General features: G+C 40.8%; 1 protein-coding gene across 5 annotated transcripts in view; it reads right to left on the bottom strand.

Annotated features, from left to right (window-relative positions):
- Positions 1-19,979, bottom strand: part of Ide (insulin degrading enzyme) — an 89,470-nt gene that overhangs the window by 14,287 nt on the left and 55,204 nt on the right. For 4 of the 5 annotated variants that reach the window (XM_005063650.4, XM_040744995.1, XM_040744992.1 and 1 more), the window contains 8 exons: positions 19,814-19,917; positions 14,305-14,407; positions 12,138-12,260; positions 9,519-9,601; positions 6,438-6,582; positions 3,583-3,693; positions 2,661-2,781; positions 832-923 (listed from right to left, as the gene is read on the bottom strand). In XM_005063650.4, coding sequence (XP_005063707.1) covers positions 832-923; positions 2,661-2,781; positions 3,583-3,693; positions 6,438-6,582; positions 9,519-9,601; positions 12,138-12,260; positions 14,305-14,407; positions 19,814-19,917 — 882 coding nt within the window. Of the gene's footprint in view, positions 1-831; positions 924-2,660; positions 2,782-3,582; positions 3,694-5,841; positions 5,987-6,437; positions 6,583-9,518; positions 9,602-12,137; positions 12,261-14,304; positions 14,408-19,813; positions 19,918-19,979 lie in introns of all 5 variants that reach the window. The other variant, XM_021224833.2, reaches the window with a different exon arrangement.

The following is a 19,979-nucleotide window of genomic DNA, read 5'->3' as shown; positions in this document are numbered from 1 at the left end:
CAAAACAAAATACGGGATAGCCCATTACAATAATCAAAACATACTTATAAAGCTTAGATGACCATAAAATAGATTTTTAACTATTAAATTCATCTTATCCTATGCAAATAGATAAAAATTGAGTTTGCCAGTCAATACCGTAGTAGTGAAAAGAAACAGAAATTCAAGTAATCATCTACTTAGTACTGACAGCAGGGAATAAAGGCATTTCTAACGATGGAGGTGCTGGTAAGGAAAAGTTAGTCCCATGTCAGGAATCTTGAGGATAGAAGCCAAATAGAAGAGATAAACATAAGAGTATACTGTGAGTTAACCTAAGTTGAGGAAGCATCTGCCCTGGGGCATGCTGTTTTGGAGGACATATAGAGTGGTAGGGAGTAAGGGCTCTTGAGACAGACTGCCATGGGGATCTTCTAGTGTTTTCCATGTGCTTTTCAAATCCTTGTAACCCATGGTGTAGGTGTTTCTACCACTCTGACTTGCAGGGCGGAGGTGAGGCCTTTTCGTAAGATTATATATCTAGTATGTGGCAGTGTCAGGGCTTGTATGCAGATTGCCTGATTTCTACATTATGTGAATCAACAGAGAGTAGGGATAATGATTCCCATTCCTTCTTTGACTGTGTAGGCCAGGCAATAGCAGTGAAGACAGCTATGAGCCTCAGTTAACTACCCTACTTGTATTTCTTGCATGTTCTTCCTATCTTCTCCCACAGAGAAAGCTCATTAATTCTTGTGTGCTTAGCATTGTGCTGGGTAAGTCTTGAGACAGAATAGAGGAAATAATCTCTTACAGTGATCCACAAAAGACTGCTAAAACTTCACCTCGCACCTGCTTTGTTATGTTTCCATGGAGAAGGGCTTCAATGTGCAGCCGTGACAACAGCTGAGGTATGAAGGCCTTAAGTCGGGGGAGGGTAACATCTGCAAATACGAAAGAAATAGTAAGATCTACATACAAGTCTTAAAACAAACAAAACTTTGTATTTGAAATAATTTCAGATTTATATAAGATTTGCAAAAGTACTAGAGTATTTCACCCTTCAATCAGTTATCATCTTTCAGTAATGACAATATGGTTATCAAATCCTAAGCAATCAATACTGATATACACTGTGGTTTTTTTCAAGGTCTTTTTTTTTTTTTTGGTTTTTCGAGACAGGGTTTCTCTGTGGCTTTGGAGGTCAAGGTCTTATACATTAAACTTTGTATATGTTAGCCAAGCACTCTAACCAGCTAATACAATAATACTGTTAACCCAAGTACTGGCTTTAATTGGATTTCAGTCTTAGTTTTTTGTTGTTTGTTTTATGAGACATAGTCTTACTGGGTGGCCCTGGCTGGTCTAGAATTTGCTATGTAGATAGACCACGCTGGCTTTTAACTCACCAGGATCTACCTGTCTCTGCACCGAAATGCTGGGGTTAAGGTGTGCCTTGGATTTCAGTTTTTACATCAATGTCCCTTTTCTCTCTAGGATCTACCCTATAATCCTATATTGCAATTAGCTGCTGCATAGCCGTATTGTTCTCTCACTGGAGACAGTTCCTCAGAACTCCTTTATTTATCTAGTGTCTTCTCAAGACCAAACTACATTTACACACTAGCATGAAGGAAGAAGCATCACAGAGGCAATGTACATCAAACTGCTGAGGTGGGCGTGTCATGGTGTTATCACAAATTACCTAGTTAAGGTGGTGTCTACCAGGTGTTTTCATTGTAAATGTATTATTTTATTCTTTGGGTAATAATGGAGTGACTCATCTATGTTCAACAAGCAATTTGAAAGTGCCTACTTCCAAAGTCTATCAAAGCCAAAACCAAAACTTTCCCATTAGAATTAATCTGTTTGAAGAAAGTTTGAGACAGCTTTCCTTCAAAATTTTTTTAAATTAAAGTTGTATTACACTATTTTTTTATTTATTTAGTATGTGTGGTGGTCTAGGGTGAAGAGTAGCAATTCACGTAAGTGGTGGAGGTGCTGAGTGTAGGGGCCAGAGGACAACACAGGAGTCAGCTCTCTCTTCCCACCACATGGGTACTGGGGACTCCAACCCACGTCATCAGGCATGGTGGCAAGCCCCTTTACCCACTGAACAATCTCACTACTGGATTTCCCTCAAAGTTTTACTAATTCTAGCATCTCCAGGTGGATACTGCCTGTGGCAATGGTTATACAGTGTCCAGTAGTAACTTTCCTACTTCCCACATTCCTTTACATGCGCTGGTCCTTCTTTAGGAACTAGTTTAAGTTAATTAGCTATATACCCATGATGAGTCAGGTATTTATGGGTGTTATTTTCAATACAAAAGTCTGACTACTGTATTAATTAATTTTAAAGGTCACACACAGACACACCTGAAGCTGCTGCAGAACTGGAACATTCACTCCCACTGTGCGGCCTTGGGAACCCTTTCTAACATCCTGGTGTAACATTCACCTATGCCATGTTTATCAAAATCATCTTTCTATTTATGCTTCCCAACCCTCGTCCCCCACCCAGGAACCCTTGTTCCTGTTTAACCGGTAGGCAGGGCTGGATGTGGAGACAGTTGGTAAATGTCACTGAAGCATAGAGAGTTCTGAGGCTCTTGCTATGCAGCCCTTAGACGACAGAATGACTAGAATCAGGGCAGGATATTAAGTAGAAGGAATCTCACCGTCCAGGGCCTCTTTTAACTCATCTTTAGTCCAGGCCACTTCAGTCATCAGCAAGCGGAGGTAGTACATGGCATGCTGGTGAGGCTGCTCAGCCCGGAAATTATTAAGAGACCGCATGTACTAGGGAAGGGAAGCATGGGTTCATTAAATTCCAAAGTCAATTAAAAATCAGCTACAATCCAACTTCTACATGAATTATGTGTAACTGGAATGCAAGGATATTTACTTCTTTCTCTTCTATATAATTAGGAACAGTAACTACCCTTCTCTGGTTCTTAAACTAATTGGCATGCATTTCCATTGTCCAGGCAGCGTCTTTAACCTCTGGCATCTGACGGGTATCTAAATGCCTTCACTATGGGATGTCTTGCATGCCTCAGAAAGTAATTCCCAGGGATCCTTGGATACAGCACATCTCCAAGGTCTCCATAAGCAAGTAACAGGGATAGTAGCTACTGGATGCTCAACTGAAAACTGACAGTTTATCATGGCATATAAATGAAGGTCTTGGTTAAAAGTAACTATCCATTCTGTACTTCCATTAATCATGACACAGATTTCAGCAGAAGGCACATCAGCCCTAAAGGTGCACTACAAGTTAAGAAAGCTCTTCTGGTAGGCAGACCTCTGTCTTCCCATGCATGTGTTTGTCTGAAATGAAGGTTGGGGTGAAAACTAAAAAGTCTCTCACTGCCACTGGAGCTTCCTGCAAAGCTAGTTCTGCAATGCTAGTAGGCTTTGAAGCTGACAGTCAGGTGTACACTGGTGGGCTCAGCTTTCTAAGCAGAATACAGCAAAGATGACAATGATTCCGGACTATAAATGCTTCTTCCCCAACCCTCTTTCCATTATTAGCAATTTTTATAATATGGCAATGCAACTGTGTTAATAAAAAGTATAGAAACATGTTACAAGACTTACCGCCTCTTTGATAATTTCAAATCTTTTTTTATCGATCTCAAAAGTAGCCATTTTTTCAGTAATCTTCTTTAGCAAAATTGGCTGTTTGTCATTGTAACCTTTCACTGAGAGCTACAGAAAGAGTTGAAGGTATTACAACTTTACAAAACATTCAACAGCTTAATCTTTAAGTTTGATTTTAAAACACTTTCAAAATCCCAATACTAGGTATATTATGTATTGTATTTTAACACTAGCCATCTTCATATTAAACAATACCCTTTCCCAAATAAAATCAACAGTAGGTAAACTCACCTGATACCAAGACATAATAATACCCACCACACCACAACATTCATGTTCTCACTGCATCAAACTTAATTACAGAATGTGTTTTAAATTTTATCTTTTTCTTTTTTTTGTGTAGGGCCATGCAAAGTATACACTCCTCTATGGAGTGACACCCAAAGCTCCTAAATTTTCTCTTAAGAAAGACTTTCTGATTAATAATAGTATACTTTTTGGGTTTTTTTGTTTTTTGTTTTTCGAGACAGGGTTTCTCTGTGGCTTTGGAGGCTGTCCTGGAACTCGCTTGGTAGTCCAGGCTGGCCTTGAACTCACAGAGATCCGCCTGCCTCTGCCTCCGGAGTGCTGGGATTAAAGGCGTGCGCCACCAACGCCCGGCAATAATAGTATACTTTTAAAAAAAGATTTATTTGTTTATTATATATACAGTGCTCTGCCTGAAGGCCAGAAGAAGGCACCAGATCTCAATATAGGTGTTTGTGAGCCACCATGTGGTTGCTGGGATTTGAACTCAGGACCTCTGGAAGACCAGCCAGTGCTCTTAACCTTTGAGCCATCTCTCCAGCCCCAGAATCAATACCTTTATGAATGTAGTAAGAAGGCAGAAATCATAGGAGACTGTTACCAAGCTGTTGGACACATCCCAAAACTGTTTGGAAATATTTAAATAATCAGCTCTGGTTGGATGTAACTAGGAGTCAAGCAGTTCCATGACTGAGGCCAGTTTGGTTTATTCAGCCAGTTCCAGGCTAGTCAGGAACACACAGCAAGACCCTGTCTCAACTACCTGCCTCCTCTAAGGGAAAAAAACCAGGCAGCCCTAATTTTATATTTCATAGTCTAATGCTACTCTCATTTAGTGTTATCCGTTAAGGAACCACAATCTTAATTAGCTGCTTATTTTATAAGTTCTACTGATGTACTAGATGCCAACAGCAAACAAACTTGTAGGGAAAATATAGTGTATATACTATGAGGATTTTGCCTTAGAATCTCTTACTTTACCAGCCTCTGAAAGCCTCACATTCAGATTGCAAGGAAGGGAGAGGCCATGATTACATATCTGTGTGCAGCACCAGGAGCAGCACAGGACACACTGCAAGAACTTCCCTCTATGAATGACAGACCCACAGCTGGAGTGAAAGTCCTCCACCACAGAACTACAACAACTATCAGAAAGCCTGCTCTACCATAGACAAATGCTAATAGCTGCTAAAAGTCACGAGTGAGGAACAAAAGAGACTGATTCTTTAATATTTGTGGCTAATTTTGATTTCTAACTCTCAATCTATAGAATCTGAAAATGGATAGACTATACCTGTTTTTACACATTAAACAACAGCTACCTGAGAAATAATGTTGTCAAAAAGAAAAAGAACACTACTGCAAAACAGATGAAAATTAAAGTTTTGGGACATGTGCTCATCTCAGTTTTTACTAAACTGCTTCTAGACCAGTGAGAAGGAATGTGCGCCATTAAACGGATGTCAACTTCAAACTGAGATGTCATCCAGGGTAGGACGTAGGAATAGCACATGTAAAGCAGTTAATGAAACATGCCACAAAATAAACTGCCAGGTGGACCTGATCACAGAACTTTCTACTCCGTCTATAGAAATAAAGGATGCTTACGTAATTCAAGCCCCAAGGTAATAACAAATAGCTTTTACTTATGAATAGAAAAGGACTCAAATACACTGGGAAAAAAACATGCTTTTAGGATTAGTATGTTAAACATCTCAAACAAAACATGCACATACATGTAGCATACATACATGTTCACACAATGCACTAAGTTCTCCCAGTCACTTATTAGTGGGCTAGTACTAATTTGAATCTTCCAGTCACTGAAAAGGTGCAGGAAGAAAACCATCAGCCTTCCTGTTTAAAGATGCAGGCGTTAATAGTTTCCCAAGCTCAACAGAAAGCTCTATAACAGAGTGGTGCCTTTTCTTTGGTTTCCATTTTACTTACAAGTATTGCATTCATTCCTGATGCAATGGCATAGCTCAAACCTGACAGGCGTGCTGCATATGTATACTCTTTTAAATCATCCTTCAATAACCTGATAAACAGGTATGTCATGTTGCAATGGAGAGGATCAGCATAAATGTAGCGACTAACAAAAAGAAAAACAAAAGAAATGCTTTGACACCTCACACGGTGGCATGACAATGAAGAAACATGACCGAAGAGTATGGATATGCAGCCTCATGCTCTGCCTTCTGAGGAGACAGGGTAGGCCAACCTCACATTTTACAAAGACATGACTTCATTTTGTTTTCTGAACCTCAAGACCTCAGATACAGAATGGGTGAGAGTTAAACCTAGATTGGGCACAATTTTGTTTGAGGAGAAAAATATGACATTCTGATGAAAGATGTTTTAAAAAAAAAGAAACTCTGCATACAGTGGAATGTTAGAATAAAGCTAACGTAAAAATTAAAGAGAAATATGATAAGCCATGAAGATTTTTAAAAGAAATTAAACTCATACCCACAATTAAAAATGCTTCCATCAAATCAATATAAAAATGTTGCTGAGTGGAAGGCTGAGACATGGGTACTTACATACATCCCATAGATGGTATTTTGGAGGTCATAGCTCAGGCCCGCTAGCTCTGCTGCATATGCATACTCGTTGAGTGAGTCTTTGAGAAGCTCAAGGTACAAATAGGCCATGTTACAGTGCAAGGGGTCCACATAAGCAAATGGGCTGGAAGAGAATGTTGACAGTGAAAGAAATGGTACACTGCTTCCCAATGCGATGCGGCCTTCCGAGACAGGCGAAGAAACTGAACAGGAGCTCATTTCATTTCCTGAGGGCATGGTTGAATTCTCGAATCCGCTTCTTTTTGTCATGGGGAGGAAAAGGTCTAAGAAGGAAGACGTCAGAAACACGCTCCATGTGTGCATTGGCGGCGGTGAAGAAAGACCGGATTATCTCGGATGGCATAGGCTAAGTGGTCTTCAACTTCCTAATACTGCGACCCTGCACTACAGTTCCTCATCTTGTGGAGACCCCAACCTACTTCATAACTATAATTTTACTACTGTTATGGATGGTGATGTAAATATGCAGAATATCTGATCTGTGACCCCTGTGAAAGGCTCACGCCCGCAGGATGAGAGCCGCTGGCACAGAGAGCTAACAGCTGCAAAGGAAAGTCAGGTGAGAGAAGGGAAGGGTAAAGAGCATGGCCGTCCTTCAGCAGCTGGGCAGACGCATAACTGGGTGTGCTGATCCTGCATCGGCATGTCTTCTCTCTCCAAGCAAGCTACTCTCTTAAAGTACAGAAAGATGTGACTGAGAAACCTGTGTGCTTTAACTGTATGGCCTTAAAGGAGAAAGATTTGACAGAACTGTGAAAATATTGGCTTACTCCTAATCAATAGAATTACAGCACCACCAAAACAAACATTAATGAAGTAGCCAGGATTTAAAAACTTACAGTATGAAAATATCTATGTGAGAGTGTATGAAAAGAGAAGCAACTGTAGCATGTAACAGGTAAACTTTTATCTCTCAGACAGGAAGCTGTTTTCCCGAAGGCACCTGGGTTGGCAGCACCAGAGTTTAGGATTCAAACGTAAGTTAGCCTGCTTAGTTGACTATACAACACTGCTTACCTCTATCAACACCAAAGAAAGTGCCACACACTCAACAGTATGCGTCACTATACACTTACTACATGCTCTCTAGGCATTGAGAGCAGATGAGGATTGCTCAGCGTTTATAGCTTAACTGGAAGAGACAAGCAAGTAAGCTCAAGTCTGATACACCAGGTGGTGACAGGGTTATGGGGGAAAAACAGTGAATAAAGTCAAAGAGAAAAAAAACTAAATGGATGTTGCCATTTAATTCTCTCTTTTAAAAAATATATGCATCTATCTGCACACACATCTATTATCTATTATATGGCACACATAAAATTCAGAAGTCAACTTGTGGTACTTGGCTCCATCAAACTCAGATTATCAGGCTTAGTGGCAACACCTTTACCTGCTGAGTCATCTCTCTGACCTTGCTTTAATTCTCTTACAGTACTGCATACGATGACATGTTCTTTAGGCAATGAGGGGCTTTAAACTTACGGCATTATACACTCCCACGCACAGTGGATTGCGGGTGGGAGTGGGGTGAGAATGCCAGCCCATCAAAACAAAGTAAGCCCACGATGTCAGGTGGGGCTGAAAGTCAGTACTGCCAAGATTAGTGGGTCAATGCCATCTGATTCAACCTTAGAAAAGAATTACAAATGTCCTAAAGTACCAAGTCATACAACTGTGTGTGTAGGATACTGGAAGAGGCCAAAGTTTAACTTTCAAAAGACATGATTCCACTGAAATAAGTAAATTCTGGCTCAAATATATTAAAATCAGATATTATACACGTACATATTATTCACAGGGTCTTAAAAACTGTAATTTTTAAGTAAATATGATTCAATGTACAAAGTATGCATAATTTAATCCTATTTCTGAAAAGATAAAAAGGACACACACAAAACATACATTTCCTCTCTCTCTCTCTCTCTCTCTCTCTCTGTCTGTCTGTCTGTCTGTCTGTCTGTCTGTCTGTCTGTCTGTCTCTTCCTGTTATTCAAGACAAGGTTTCTCTGTGTAGCCCTAGCTATGCTGAAGCTCACTCTATAGACCAGGCTGGCCTCAAACTCACAGCCTGCATCTGACTCCTGAGTGCTAGGATAAAAGGTGTGCACCACCACTGACCAGTGATAAATTCATTTTTAAGAAAACATTTATTTTAGAAATGTAAAATTACAGTATGAGCCAGGTTTGGTAGTGTGTGGCTGTATTCCCAACACTAAGGCTAAGGCAGGAGAAAGCTAGACTGAGTTAGTTTACATTATTCTAAGGCATTCTAAGATTTAGAAGCTTAAAACCACTAACATTTTACCATGAGATATACACATGTCTGAGGATCGGGAATGTGAAAACTGCAGCTTAGTGACCTTAGTTCAAGGTGTGTAATGAGGTGAGAGTCAAGGTGTTCTCTGGGCTTTGCTCCTCTGAAGGGTATACTAGAAAGTGAAGGTCAACTCTGCAATTGTTAGAAGGATCCATTCATGGACCTCTCTTAAAAAAAGGTAGACATCGTTACAGGAGGTATGTTTCTCAGATATTATCTCAAAAAACCAAACCCCATCTCCCTCCTCTGTGTGTGTGTATAAACACATTCATGTGTACATTTACTCACACAAACACGTGTATTTATTTATTCACACATGCACGTATGTGCATGCGTGTGCACACACACACACACAAATTTATGTATTTGTACACATACATCCCTAGGCAAGTTTCAGAATTGAAAAAAAATGAACCAATGAAAACATTCCAAGTATTAATTCTTTCCTTAATGAACTTTCTCTACAAATCTATAGCTTGTCCAGATTCCCAAATCCCACAGACTAAGAAGACCCTCCTAATAAGAGCTACCATAAATCAACTCAGCTGAAGGGAACACTAATTAACACAAGAAATAATTAACTTTGATTCTAAGCACTTCTTAGCAGTCTTTTCTTGTCTAGGAGAAACCTAATCCTTATTATTTCTAGAATGGATGCTTAAGAAGAGAAAACTCAACAAAAATATAATTGTTGATTTCCTAAGATGGATTCAAATACATACCTGAAAAACTCAAAGTTGAGACAAGCTTTCGGCAAGAAAAATTTATCATCTTGCTTGAACCACAGTTTACTCATGGCTGTATCCTGTGAGAGAGAAACAGTTTGGTTAGGGAAACATTTTCCAAAAGTATCTGCTCAGAGCACCCATCAAGCTTAGGGTCAAAGGACATTATTCTGAAGGTTGCTGCTGCCCCACAACCTTGAAGCACCGGGTAAACACACAGAACAGAGAGAAGACTGCCAGTCCCTGTGGCGAAAGCAGTCAGCCCTCTACATCCCATGAATGAGGCTATGAGAACATGGTGGAGGAGACAGATGGGAAACATTGGTACCAACTGTTCTGCATCATCTTTCTATCACTGGGAGCCCAAGAAACCCAGGATGGACGTGTCAGCCAGCCTCTAGGGTGATCCGCAACCTTGCTGGCTGGGATTCACCCTTGTATAGTCCTGCTCTAATCAGAATTAGCCTGCCTAACTGACAGAAAACGACAGATGGTACTCTATCTCCAAGATTCAACTGTTCAGACTCTGGCTCCCAACTTGGAAACTGCTTTCTCTTTTTCAGTCAGTCATCTGGGGAAAGCCAGCTGCCATGTCAAACAACTCTATATAGAGTTGAGAAGTTTATAAGCTTAAGACCTAAGGCCTATTAACAACCACAAAACTGAACCTGGGAGACAATTCTCCAGCCCAAGTTTAGCCTTCCAAGGAGAAAAGCCCCAGACAGCACCTCATTACAGAACTTGAACCAGAACTACTGACCCATGTCACCTTCGGATCCCTGATCCTCAGAAAGTCTATCTTGTGGTTTTATCTGACTTTAAAAAGAAGTCTGTGGTTTTGAAGCTGGTAAGTTTTAGAATAATTTGTTGTGCTGCAGTAAAACACACCAGATGAACAAGTCAATAATAAGTTACTTCATTTATTCTATACCAAGAATGTTCTCAAATGTTCATATTAAACCTTGAAATTCTGTTAAGAGATACAAATAATTTAATGTGCTCCCCATTTTACTTTGACAAAAATTTTTTGTTTTGTTTTTTCGAGGCAGAGTTTCTCTGTGTAGCAGCCCTAGCTGTCCTAGAACTCCCTCTGTAGACCAGGCTGACCTCAAACTCACAGAGATTCCCCTGACTCTGCCTCCCAAGTACTGGGATTAAAGGTGTGCACCACCACCATCCACCATCTGGCTCTGACACAACATTTAAAACAGTCCAACCAGGCACGGGAATTCTGCAATGCCAGAATTTGGAATGCTAGAGAGGACTGACAAGGCTAGTGTTAGCTACATCAGATGCAAGGTTAGCCTGAGCTATTAGCAAGACCCTGTTAGAAAACACAAGGCCTAGCAACATAGTTTAGTGGTAGAGATTTTGCCTAGCAAAACAGGGGTCAAGCCCAGAACTGTACAAATAAATACATAAAGAGTGAGAGTATATTGCAATAGTACAATGTGTGCTTAACTTGAACACATCTATACATCCAATCTCCACTACCTCTACCCAAAAAGGCAATTAATAAAAACAGTTCTTCTATACTTAACCATAATTCATTAGTCACCTTAAAAGAAAAACCGATGTCTCATGAATAACCTATTAAGATAAATTAAACTTCATGTTTCTAAACCATGATCCTTGTAATATCAACTTCATCTGGCTATTAGGCTATTTGAAGATAAAAACAATGGAAGGCAGTGAGCTTTAGTTTGTTAGTTTAGAAACAAGAATATGCTGCAACTTTTTACACACTTTATCCAAGGTATGAAATAGTGACATGGAAAGAACATGCTGAACAAGGGGAACCCTGTCAGTCACCCTTCCCTGACTTGTAACTCCAGGAGCCCCGTGCAGCCACTGTGTCATGTCAGAACCTTTATACTTAGGGCAGCGAGCCCACCTTCCTACCTACCTACCTATCTTCCTTCCTTCAAGATTTATTTATTTATTATGAATACAACATTCTGCCTCCTCCATGTATGTCTGCAGGCCAGAAAAGGGCACCAGATCTCATTATAGATGGTTGTGAGCCACCATATGGTTTCTGGGAATTGAAGCTGGGTCCTCTGGAAGAGCAGGCAGTGCTCTTAACCTCTGAGAGGTCTCTCCAGTCCCCCTGAGGGCAGACTTTCTTCCTGGCTTCAGACCTAACCTTGCATGAAGTGGCACAAACCTACTTCTTTACCAGATCTTTAGTGGCTATGGAGAGGGACCTCTGAACAGACTTACAGTCGATTAGAGCCCTGACTTTTTTCTGCAACTAAGCAATCCTCTAGATTCTATTGTTTAGTAGTTTTGTTTGCTGTTGCATTTTTAACTTCATAGTATTTCTTGTGTTCTTTTACTACATTTCTGGCATTTCATAGGATGTAACAAATCATAAATCAACAAAGTACCAAATAGAAGAAATTACCTCTATTTCTCCATGTAATAGGTCTGACCTTTAAATTTAAAAACACTGATTCTGTGGTATGGTAATACACGTCAATAGCCCAAGAAATTCAGGGGCTAATGCAAGAGGATCACTTGGCTCCCCAAGAGCTGGGTAGCATAAGAAGAAACCCCCATCATAAACAAACAAACAAACAAACAAACAAACAGACCACAGATTCAACACATTACCTTAATGAGAGCAGGATATGATGTTGCATCTTTTTCTAATGACAAAATCTCAAAATTTGTAGGAATAAATTCATTCTTTGTTGGAAGTTTAAATTTCCCATTCAGTTCAGCATTTTGCCATTTCTGGATGAATAAAAAAAAACACACACACACACAAAAAAAAGCAATTATTTACAGAACTTAAAAGCTAAAACTACTGTCTTTGGACTGAGGCTACACTCTGGTTTGGTCTACAACAATAAGTGCTATCTGAGTACGTGGTTCACTCTGTAATCTGAGTCCTTGGGAAACAGAGGCAGAAGGATCCCCAGCGAAACACCAGCCTGGGTGACTTCTAGAAGGTTAGGCAATGAGACCCCAACTACAAACAACAAAAAAAGGTGTCTTTGCTCAGTGTGAGCAAACAGGAAGGAGTATTCTCCCGTCATATACGAAGGGGCTATAACCAGAATCAGTACATTCTGATGGATTTTCTTGCAACTTGAGTTTATCTTTCTGGTACTAAGAAGGACTTTACATTCATCTATACCCAGGGATATTTAAATCTATACTTTCAATTGTGCTGCTGCCTCTATTTACAGCCTGAAGGCCAGGCTAATTGGGGCTTCTTCCACTTTGGTACTTCTTGCTTTTTCCAATTACTTATTTTGTATGCAGCTGCACACACTCCACGGTGCCTATGTGGAGGCCAGCGGACAGCCTGTAGGAATCAATTCTCTCCTTCCATGCACTGTGTGGATTCTGGGGATTGAACTTGAGTAATCAGCCGTGGCAGCAAGTGCTTTTACCCCCTGAGCACTCTCACAAGCCATCCCTTCAGTGCTGCTTAATGCCTGACCCACATTTCTTCTACAAGACACGCATAGCATTAGGTGAGCCCATAATTCAAGACAAGGCTAAACAATGACAAGATTTAAGTTGAGATTGACACATGAACTGGTTCCAACTGGTTTCAGCAGGTCAGATCACAGGCCACTGAGAGTTGATCCCTAATTTACAACACATTGGCTGGAGAGATGGCCCAGCTATGAAACGCTCAGGCTCATAACTAAAAGGCTTTTTATTACTGAAAGCTCAAAGGGGCAAACAAGTACTAACACTTCGGGATCCAGCCACTTGTTACCTAGCTGACACGTCACAGCTTTGTAGACAATGCAGTTCAATTTTGGTGTCAACACATATGGTCTTTTGGCATGGGGAGAGTGGCGATGTTGAGCAGGACTTTTAAGTGGCAGCTTGTCTCCAGAGATACTGAGTGGAGGCTAGGAAACACAGCAAACCACTCACTGCTGAACTTCCAGATAAACTTAAAAAAATTCTCCAGGGCAAGGCTGTTACAGTCAGAATTTGGTAAACAAAAGTTTCTCTTTGTTCTCAGTTATTACAGCCCCAGCCCTGACTAAAAAAAGATGAACTTCCTTCCGTTTAGGAATATGGATTTAGTCACATCCTGGAGAACATCAAAATATCAGAGCTCCCTGAAGCATCAGTGATTTCTTTTCCCCTTACATTATTGCATTTTTTTAGACCAGAGAGATCTCATCAGGTACACTGGATACACCAGCATGGATACCTGAGCTCCATCCCTGAACCCATGTGGAGCTAGGAGAGAATTGATGTACAAAGTTATCCTCTGACCTCCACATACATACTGTGTGTACACAATAAATAAAAATTTAAAAAATATTTCTTTTCCTGTATTATAACTAAAAAAAAGTTCATTACTTGTAAGCTTTTCTGGTACTTTTGAGTCATAGACCCAAACTCAAGGGTCAAACAGTAAAGACAGCGTGAGTACCAGCCAGGACTGCAGCAGCGCTGCTGGCTCTCCACAGCTGGTGCCCGCCTTCCATGTCTCCTACTTCCTCATCTCTTGCCTTCCTGGTACTGTGCAACTCTGTGTTACCACGCTTCAGTGCTTAGATGCACAAAGCTGGAGACTATCTTATAGCCTTGTGGTTGACAAACACACGGGAAAATGCCAGGGTGCATTACTTCATGTAAAACCCTGCCCTCAGCTCTCTAGTTCCTTTCACCTTCCCAGGACAGCAGGGACAACAGTGGGCCACCACTCTCCATACTCTGGAACCTATGTTGGGGATCAAGGGGATTCATGCTCTCCTGGCTCCCCACACCTCAGACTCACTCACAGGTGACTGAAGCCTACCTGAATGACTTCCTCTGGTATAGCTTCTTGCTTGTACTGGGTGCCATACCATTGCTCTGTGCGGTCAGTTTTCCCTTCAAATGATTTGGAAACTATTGCCACTCTAGAGACAGATGGAAAAACAAACAGAAACAAGCCTATAAACTTATGATACACATATGTACAGACTCTGACTCATGAAATGTAAATTATGTCCAGAAATGTGCTGGGTCTTATGTTAGCTTGCTTTATGCTGCCATGATAAACCCAGGACCAAAAGCACCCTGGCGAAGAAAGGGTTTATTTCATCTTGCAGGTCACTCCTCCACTGAGGGACATCAGGGCAGGAACCTGGGAAGGTGGAAGGGAGACAGGGTCGGGGGAGAGAATGAGCAGAAAGACACAATTCAAGAGCATTTGAGGGGCAGTATGGGAACTTCCTATAATATATGAAGGTGATTCTAATAAAATCTACAATAATGAAGGAGATGGAACCCCTCCTAGCCATTTTTGTCACTAAAAAAAGCTTTCAGTCTTGAGACTGGGTGTCATCCAATTGAGGTGTATGAAAGGGTCACATGGAAATCCCCAAACAATTGAGGTTATTGCCAAGACAATAGGTTGTTCTTCACAAACTGACAGCTACGATCCACTGCTGAAGACAACATCCAGACAACTCACTATTTGGTCTTAAAATAACATCAATCACAACAACATGACTCCTACTGATATTCTGCCATACTCGAAGATCCAGAGAACTCCTCTTGTAGCAGATGGGAACAAATACAGAGACCCACACCCAGACTCCTGAGTGTGTAAATGAGGGGGTCTCTGATTCTAGTCCCTTCTCTTGGGGCTCTTTTATTTTTCTGTTGGTTTGTCTTATCCAACTTCAATACAATAGTTTTCATTTTATCTTATTATATTTTATACTGCTGTGTTTGGCTGTTACCTCTTAGAAGCCTGGTCTTTTCTAATGAGAGACAGAAAGGGAGTGGATCTGGATGGGAGAAGAGGTGAGGAGAAACTGGGAGGAGTCGAGGGATGGGAAACTGTATTCAGATCACACTGCATGAGAAAAGAACCTCTGTTTAATAAAGGGGACTGACTGGTGACTTCTCGTTAGGGAAAACACGTTCAGGAACGCAGGAGTTGGATGAGGTCCACCTGGAAACAAAGGGTTCCTCACAACAGATATTAAAACAGTGTGGTCTCCAGGGATGACTTCTCATGGGACTTTTGCAAAGAATGCCTGAGAGAAAAAGAAGACAACAGCTGAAGTGTGGAAAGAGGTGTCACAGGTAATCTGGACGGATTCAGTTACTCCAAGGGCACACACAAAGCTGGCAAGCAGAAACCTGGCTCTGATAGATACTCTAACTCACGTCCTTTGAGATCTTGCCAAAATCTCCACCAAGATCGAAATTAGCCAATCATTTAGCTCTCCAGGCTTCAGTTTCATTTTTTTAAAGGAGATTCAAATTAGATTAACTTTATTCTTTCACTAGTAGAATCCTACAATTTCCTAATGAATTAGATTTTTGTTTCATTTTGTGTGTGCCATTGTGTGCATGTCTGTCTGTGTGTTGTATATCTTCTTAATCACTGGGCCCTCAAACTACCTGCTATATGTTATTTCTGAAATTAAGAAGGAATTACTTAAACTAAGAAAGGAAGAAGAAAAATGAGGCTAAAATGTAGTGATATATTGTTTATGATCTAATAAAGCTTGCCTGGAGATCAGAGTGCAAAGCTAGTTATAGCTATAGAAGCTGGGCAGTGGTGGCACACACCTTTAATCCCAAGACCCAGGAGACAGAGGCAGAAGGATCTCTGTGAGTTCAAGGTAACCCTGTGCTACATGAGATTAAATCAGTCTAAAGGAAAAACAGAGCTCACACCTGTAGTCCCAGCACTAGAGAGAATATAATGAGCTCAGTGCAGTCACAGGAGCAGTTTGAGATTTGGTGGGGAGCAGTGCAGTCTGCAGATGCAATCTGAGGTTCAGTGGCTCACCCCTTCTGTCTGATCATTGGTAGAGATGAGAGCTCTCTGGTGGCTTTGCCAATTTGCTTTTCTGATCTCCATGCAGGATTTATTAGATCATAAACAATAAATATCACCCAAACTGTCTCTAGGTTTATATTATTTGTATTACACTAAAAGCTTAAGGAACATTCAACCAACTTTTCTTGAGCCCTTACCATACCAGCTTGAGTTCTGAAAATATAAACATAGTTCCTACCTAGAGGAAACTCATACTCAATAGTAAAGCAAATTGTGCTAAGCTAACTCATAGTAAAAGACACAGTGCCACTCTTACTAAATTATCTTTGGAAAACACCATACATCTTTACATTGTTCAGGTGAACCAAATACAGAAAAAGCTCAAGCTCAGGATAGGTGACCATAAGCCAGCAGATTAAGCACAGACTACTGGGAGAATTCTACAGTCAATGGTTAAGACTATGAAAGAGACCAGAAGACAGGCCCCAAGTGGATTCATCATTAATAACAACTCCCAAATTAATAGGATCACTTATGAGTTAAACTAGGCACACAGCAAAGGTACTCTTACACATCAAAGGCATGAGGAGGAGAGTTATGATGATGATGTAGAATCAGGTAATAACCATAGACCAACAAATATTATCAACATTGAAAAGAAATTTCTCTATCTCAATACTTAATGAGTTCCCATCATTAGAGGAACTTAGACTAAGGCTGGTAATTGCTTAAGTGATACAGCATAAACTAGCAGACTGATGAGCTGCATCCAAAGATCTCTCACATTCTTTTCATTCTGAGGATTTCCTTTCCTGGTTGCAATGTTAAACTTGTCTCAGTGGGATTTAAAAAGTAATTGTATCTTGAGCAATACAGTTCTCACCTGGCAGCTGATGAGATTATCCCAGGCTGTTCTACACTTCCTTAGTGACCTGTAGGTCTAAGCCTCTACAGGAAAAACACTTCTTTAAAGTGATAAGGGGAAAAGGAGAAGTCTAATTGCACAAGATGTCAAATTTAGAAACATGCAGTTTAATCAAAAGTAAGCACAGGCTCCAGCACGTTCACTATTTAAATCATGATTTTCAAGGGTGTATGTGCTAGAGTGAATGCCATGTGTGTGGGTATACATGCTATGTTATCCATGCATGGTCAGAGAACAGCTTTGTGGAGTCAGTTTTTTCTTCTACCTTAAGATCAAATTCAGGTCACCAAGCTTGCATAGTAAGCATGCTTACTGAACGATAGATACATTTGGGGTCCTGTATATTCTTTTCGTTTGTTTTTTGTGGATTGTTATATAGCCCACGCTGGGCTCAAACTTGCCATCACGCCCAGATGTTTTGTAGTTTCTGTGTGGAGATCTTGTTTACTTTTGGTTAAACTCCTAAGTATCTTTTTTTTTTTTTTTTTTTCGAGACAGGGTTTCTCTGTAGCTTTGGAGGCTGTCCTAGAACTCACTTTGTAGACCAGGCTGGCCTCGAACTCACAGAGATCTGCCTGCCTCTGCCTCCTGAGTGCTGGGATTAAAGGGTTGCTCCACCAACGCCCGCCCCCCGGCTACTCCTAAGTATTTCACAGGTTTGTTGATTGCCTCCTCCCCTTCCCCTCACCCAGGGTTTCTCTGTGCAGCCCTGGTTGTCCTGGAACTTGCGCTGTAGATCTACCTGCTGCTGGACTTGAAGTGCGGGTATTAAAAGTCATGCACCACCACTGCTCAGCTGGCTTTGTTGTTTTTATAAATATTTGATGTGTATACACAGAAAGTTCAGGAGACTGTATAGTATCTGAATCATATCGACTCTACAGCATCCCCGCGCAGGAATGTGCAACTATTTACATTAGAATTGTCAACTTTCTCTTTTACTCACTGACAAAAAAGGAAAAAGTTCTGGACTTTTCTATTCTTCATTATTTACGTTAATTACCTTATGCTGAAGGCACTGCTGCCAGAGGGAAGTGAGAGCCCACAGATCTTAGCTTCTGTTAACATCTAGTTTTTGAGTAAGATTTTCCCTATTATAATCAGATATTGAGTAACTAAGATAAGACACAGCTATGGCGATAAGACTGACTGGGAGCCAGGCATGGTGGTGCGCGCCTGTCATCTCACACTGGGAGTTGAGGGTTAGGAGTTCAGGCTTATCGACAGTTACACAGTGAGTTGAAGACCAGTCTGGACTGCCACAGATTGTCTTAAAAAAACAAAAAAACAAAAAAAATGAAGACTGGTGTGGCTGTGAACTCTTGTAATTGCAGCTCTTAGGAGGCAGAGGTGGAGAATCCATGGAGTCTTGAAGCTAGTCAGGGATATAAAGTGAGACCTTCCCTTTCAAACAACAATATGGGGGCTGGAGAGATGGTCCAGTGGTTAAGAACTCGCAGCTCTTCTACAGGATCTAAATTCGGTTCCCGGAACCCACAATGGTGACTCACAGCTGCCTGTAACTCCAGCTCCAGGGGATCCAATGTCCTCCAACTTTTAAGGGCACCACACATATGTGGCACACACCACACAAAAGATATATGTAAATTAAATAAAAATAAATCTGAAAAACAAACAAGGTAGGCAGTTGTGACGCATGCCTTTAATTCCAGCACTCAGGAGGCAGAGGCAGGCAGATCTCTGTGAGTTCGAGTCCAGCCTGGTTTACAGAGCTAGTTCCAGGATAGCTAGGGCTACACAGAAGCCCTGTCTTGAAAAATCCCAAATAAATAAACAAACAAACAAAAATAAGACATACTGTAATTTGCTGTGATTGGATACATGAAAACAGATTAAACTCTGTATGATCTCATAACTTATTTTCATTCAGAAAGATTCCTAAACTTTGCCTCAATGTATTTTTTTTAACTGAAAACTAAGGCACTGTATTAGGCCGTAACAAAGTTTGATAATAATCTGCAGTAATCCACACACTTTCTCCATTCCATCACTAAATTAAACCTAGCTCCAGATGGACAGTGTCAGAGTTGCCGTGTGTCCACTACTGCCGCACCCCACCTGTGGGAGAAGGAAAACCTTTCACTCACCTGGTATGAGAAGTCAGAGTCTAGGAAAAACTGAGTTTAATTTGGGTTGTTTTCTCTTTTATGTCATTTCCATCACTGGACTTGAAGGAGGATGAACGAAGAGAGGTGGTCGGTGTTGGTTCATTAGACTAGTCTCTACTTTTGCAATTTTATGTTGTATTTTGAGACCAGGTTTCACATAACACAAATTGGCTGCAGACTCACTATGTAACTGGGGCTGGCTTTCGAATCCCTGGGTTAGCACCATCCTAAAATCTTGTAATGAGACCTGATGGAAAGCGTTCAAAGGCTTTCTGGTGCACACCGTTAGTCACAGAACCCTGAAAATAGGCAGGCAGATTTCTGTTTGAGGCCAGCCTGGTCTACACAGGGGGCTCCCAGCTACATAATGAGAACCTGTCTCAAAAATAAATAAATAGAACTAAAATTGTTTTATTCACAATGATGAGAAAAGTTTAGTATGTAATAGTAAAATCTGCAGATGACTCACCGGACATTTTCTGGTCGGAGCTTATCAAGAACCATGTCTATCAAGTCGGGTCTAAATTCTTCCAGCAAATACTCAGCTGTAAGCACTCCATTTAGGGGATAATACTATGAAGACGGAAAATACAAATAGTTAACATGTGAAGGCCACCAGCGTTTATTAATGGAAG

The sequence above is a fragment of the Mesocricetus auratus genome, unplaced genomic scaffold (genome assembly GCF_017639785.1).
Source record: "Mesocricetus auratus isolate SY011 unplaced genomic scaffold, BCM_Maur_2.0 Super-Scaffold_4256, whole genome shotgun sequence".
Lineage (NCBI taxonomy): Eukaryota > Metazoa > Chordata > Mammalia > Rodentia > Cricetidae > Mesocricetus > Mesocricetus auratus.
This window is presented reverse-complemented; position numbering and strand designations above follow the sequence as displayed.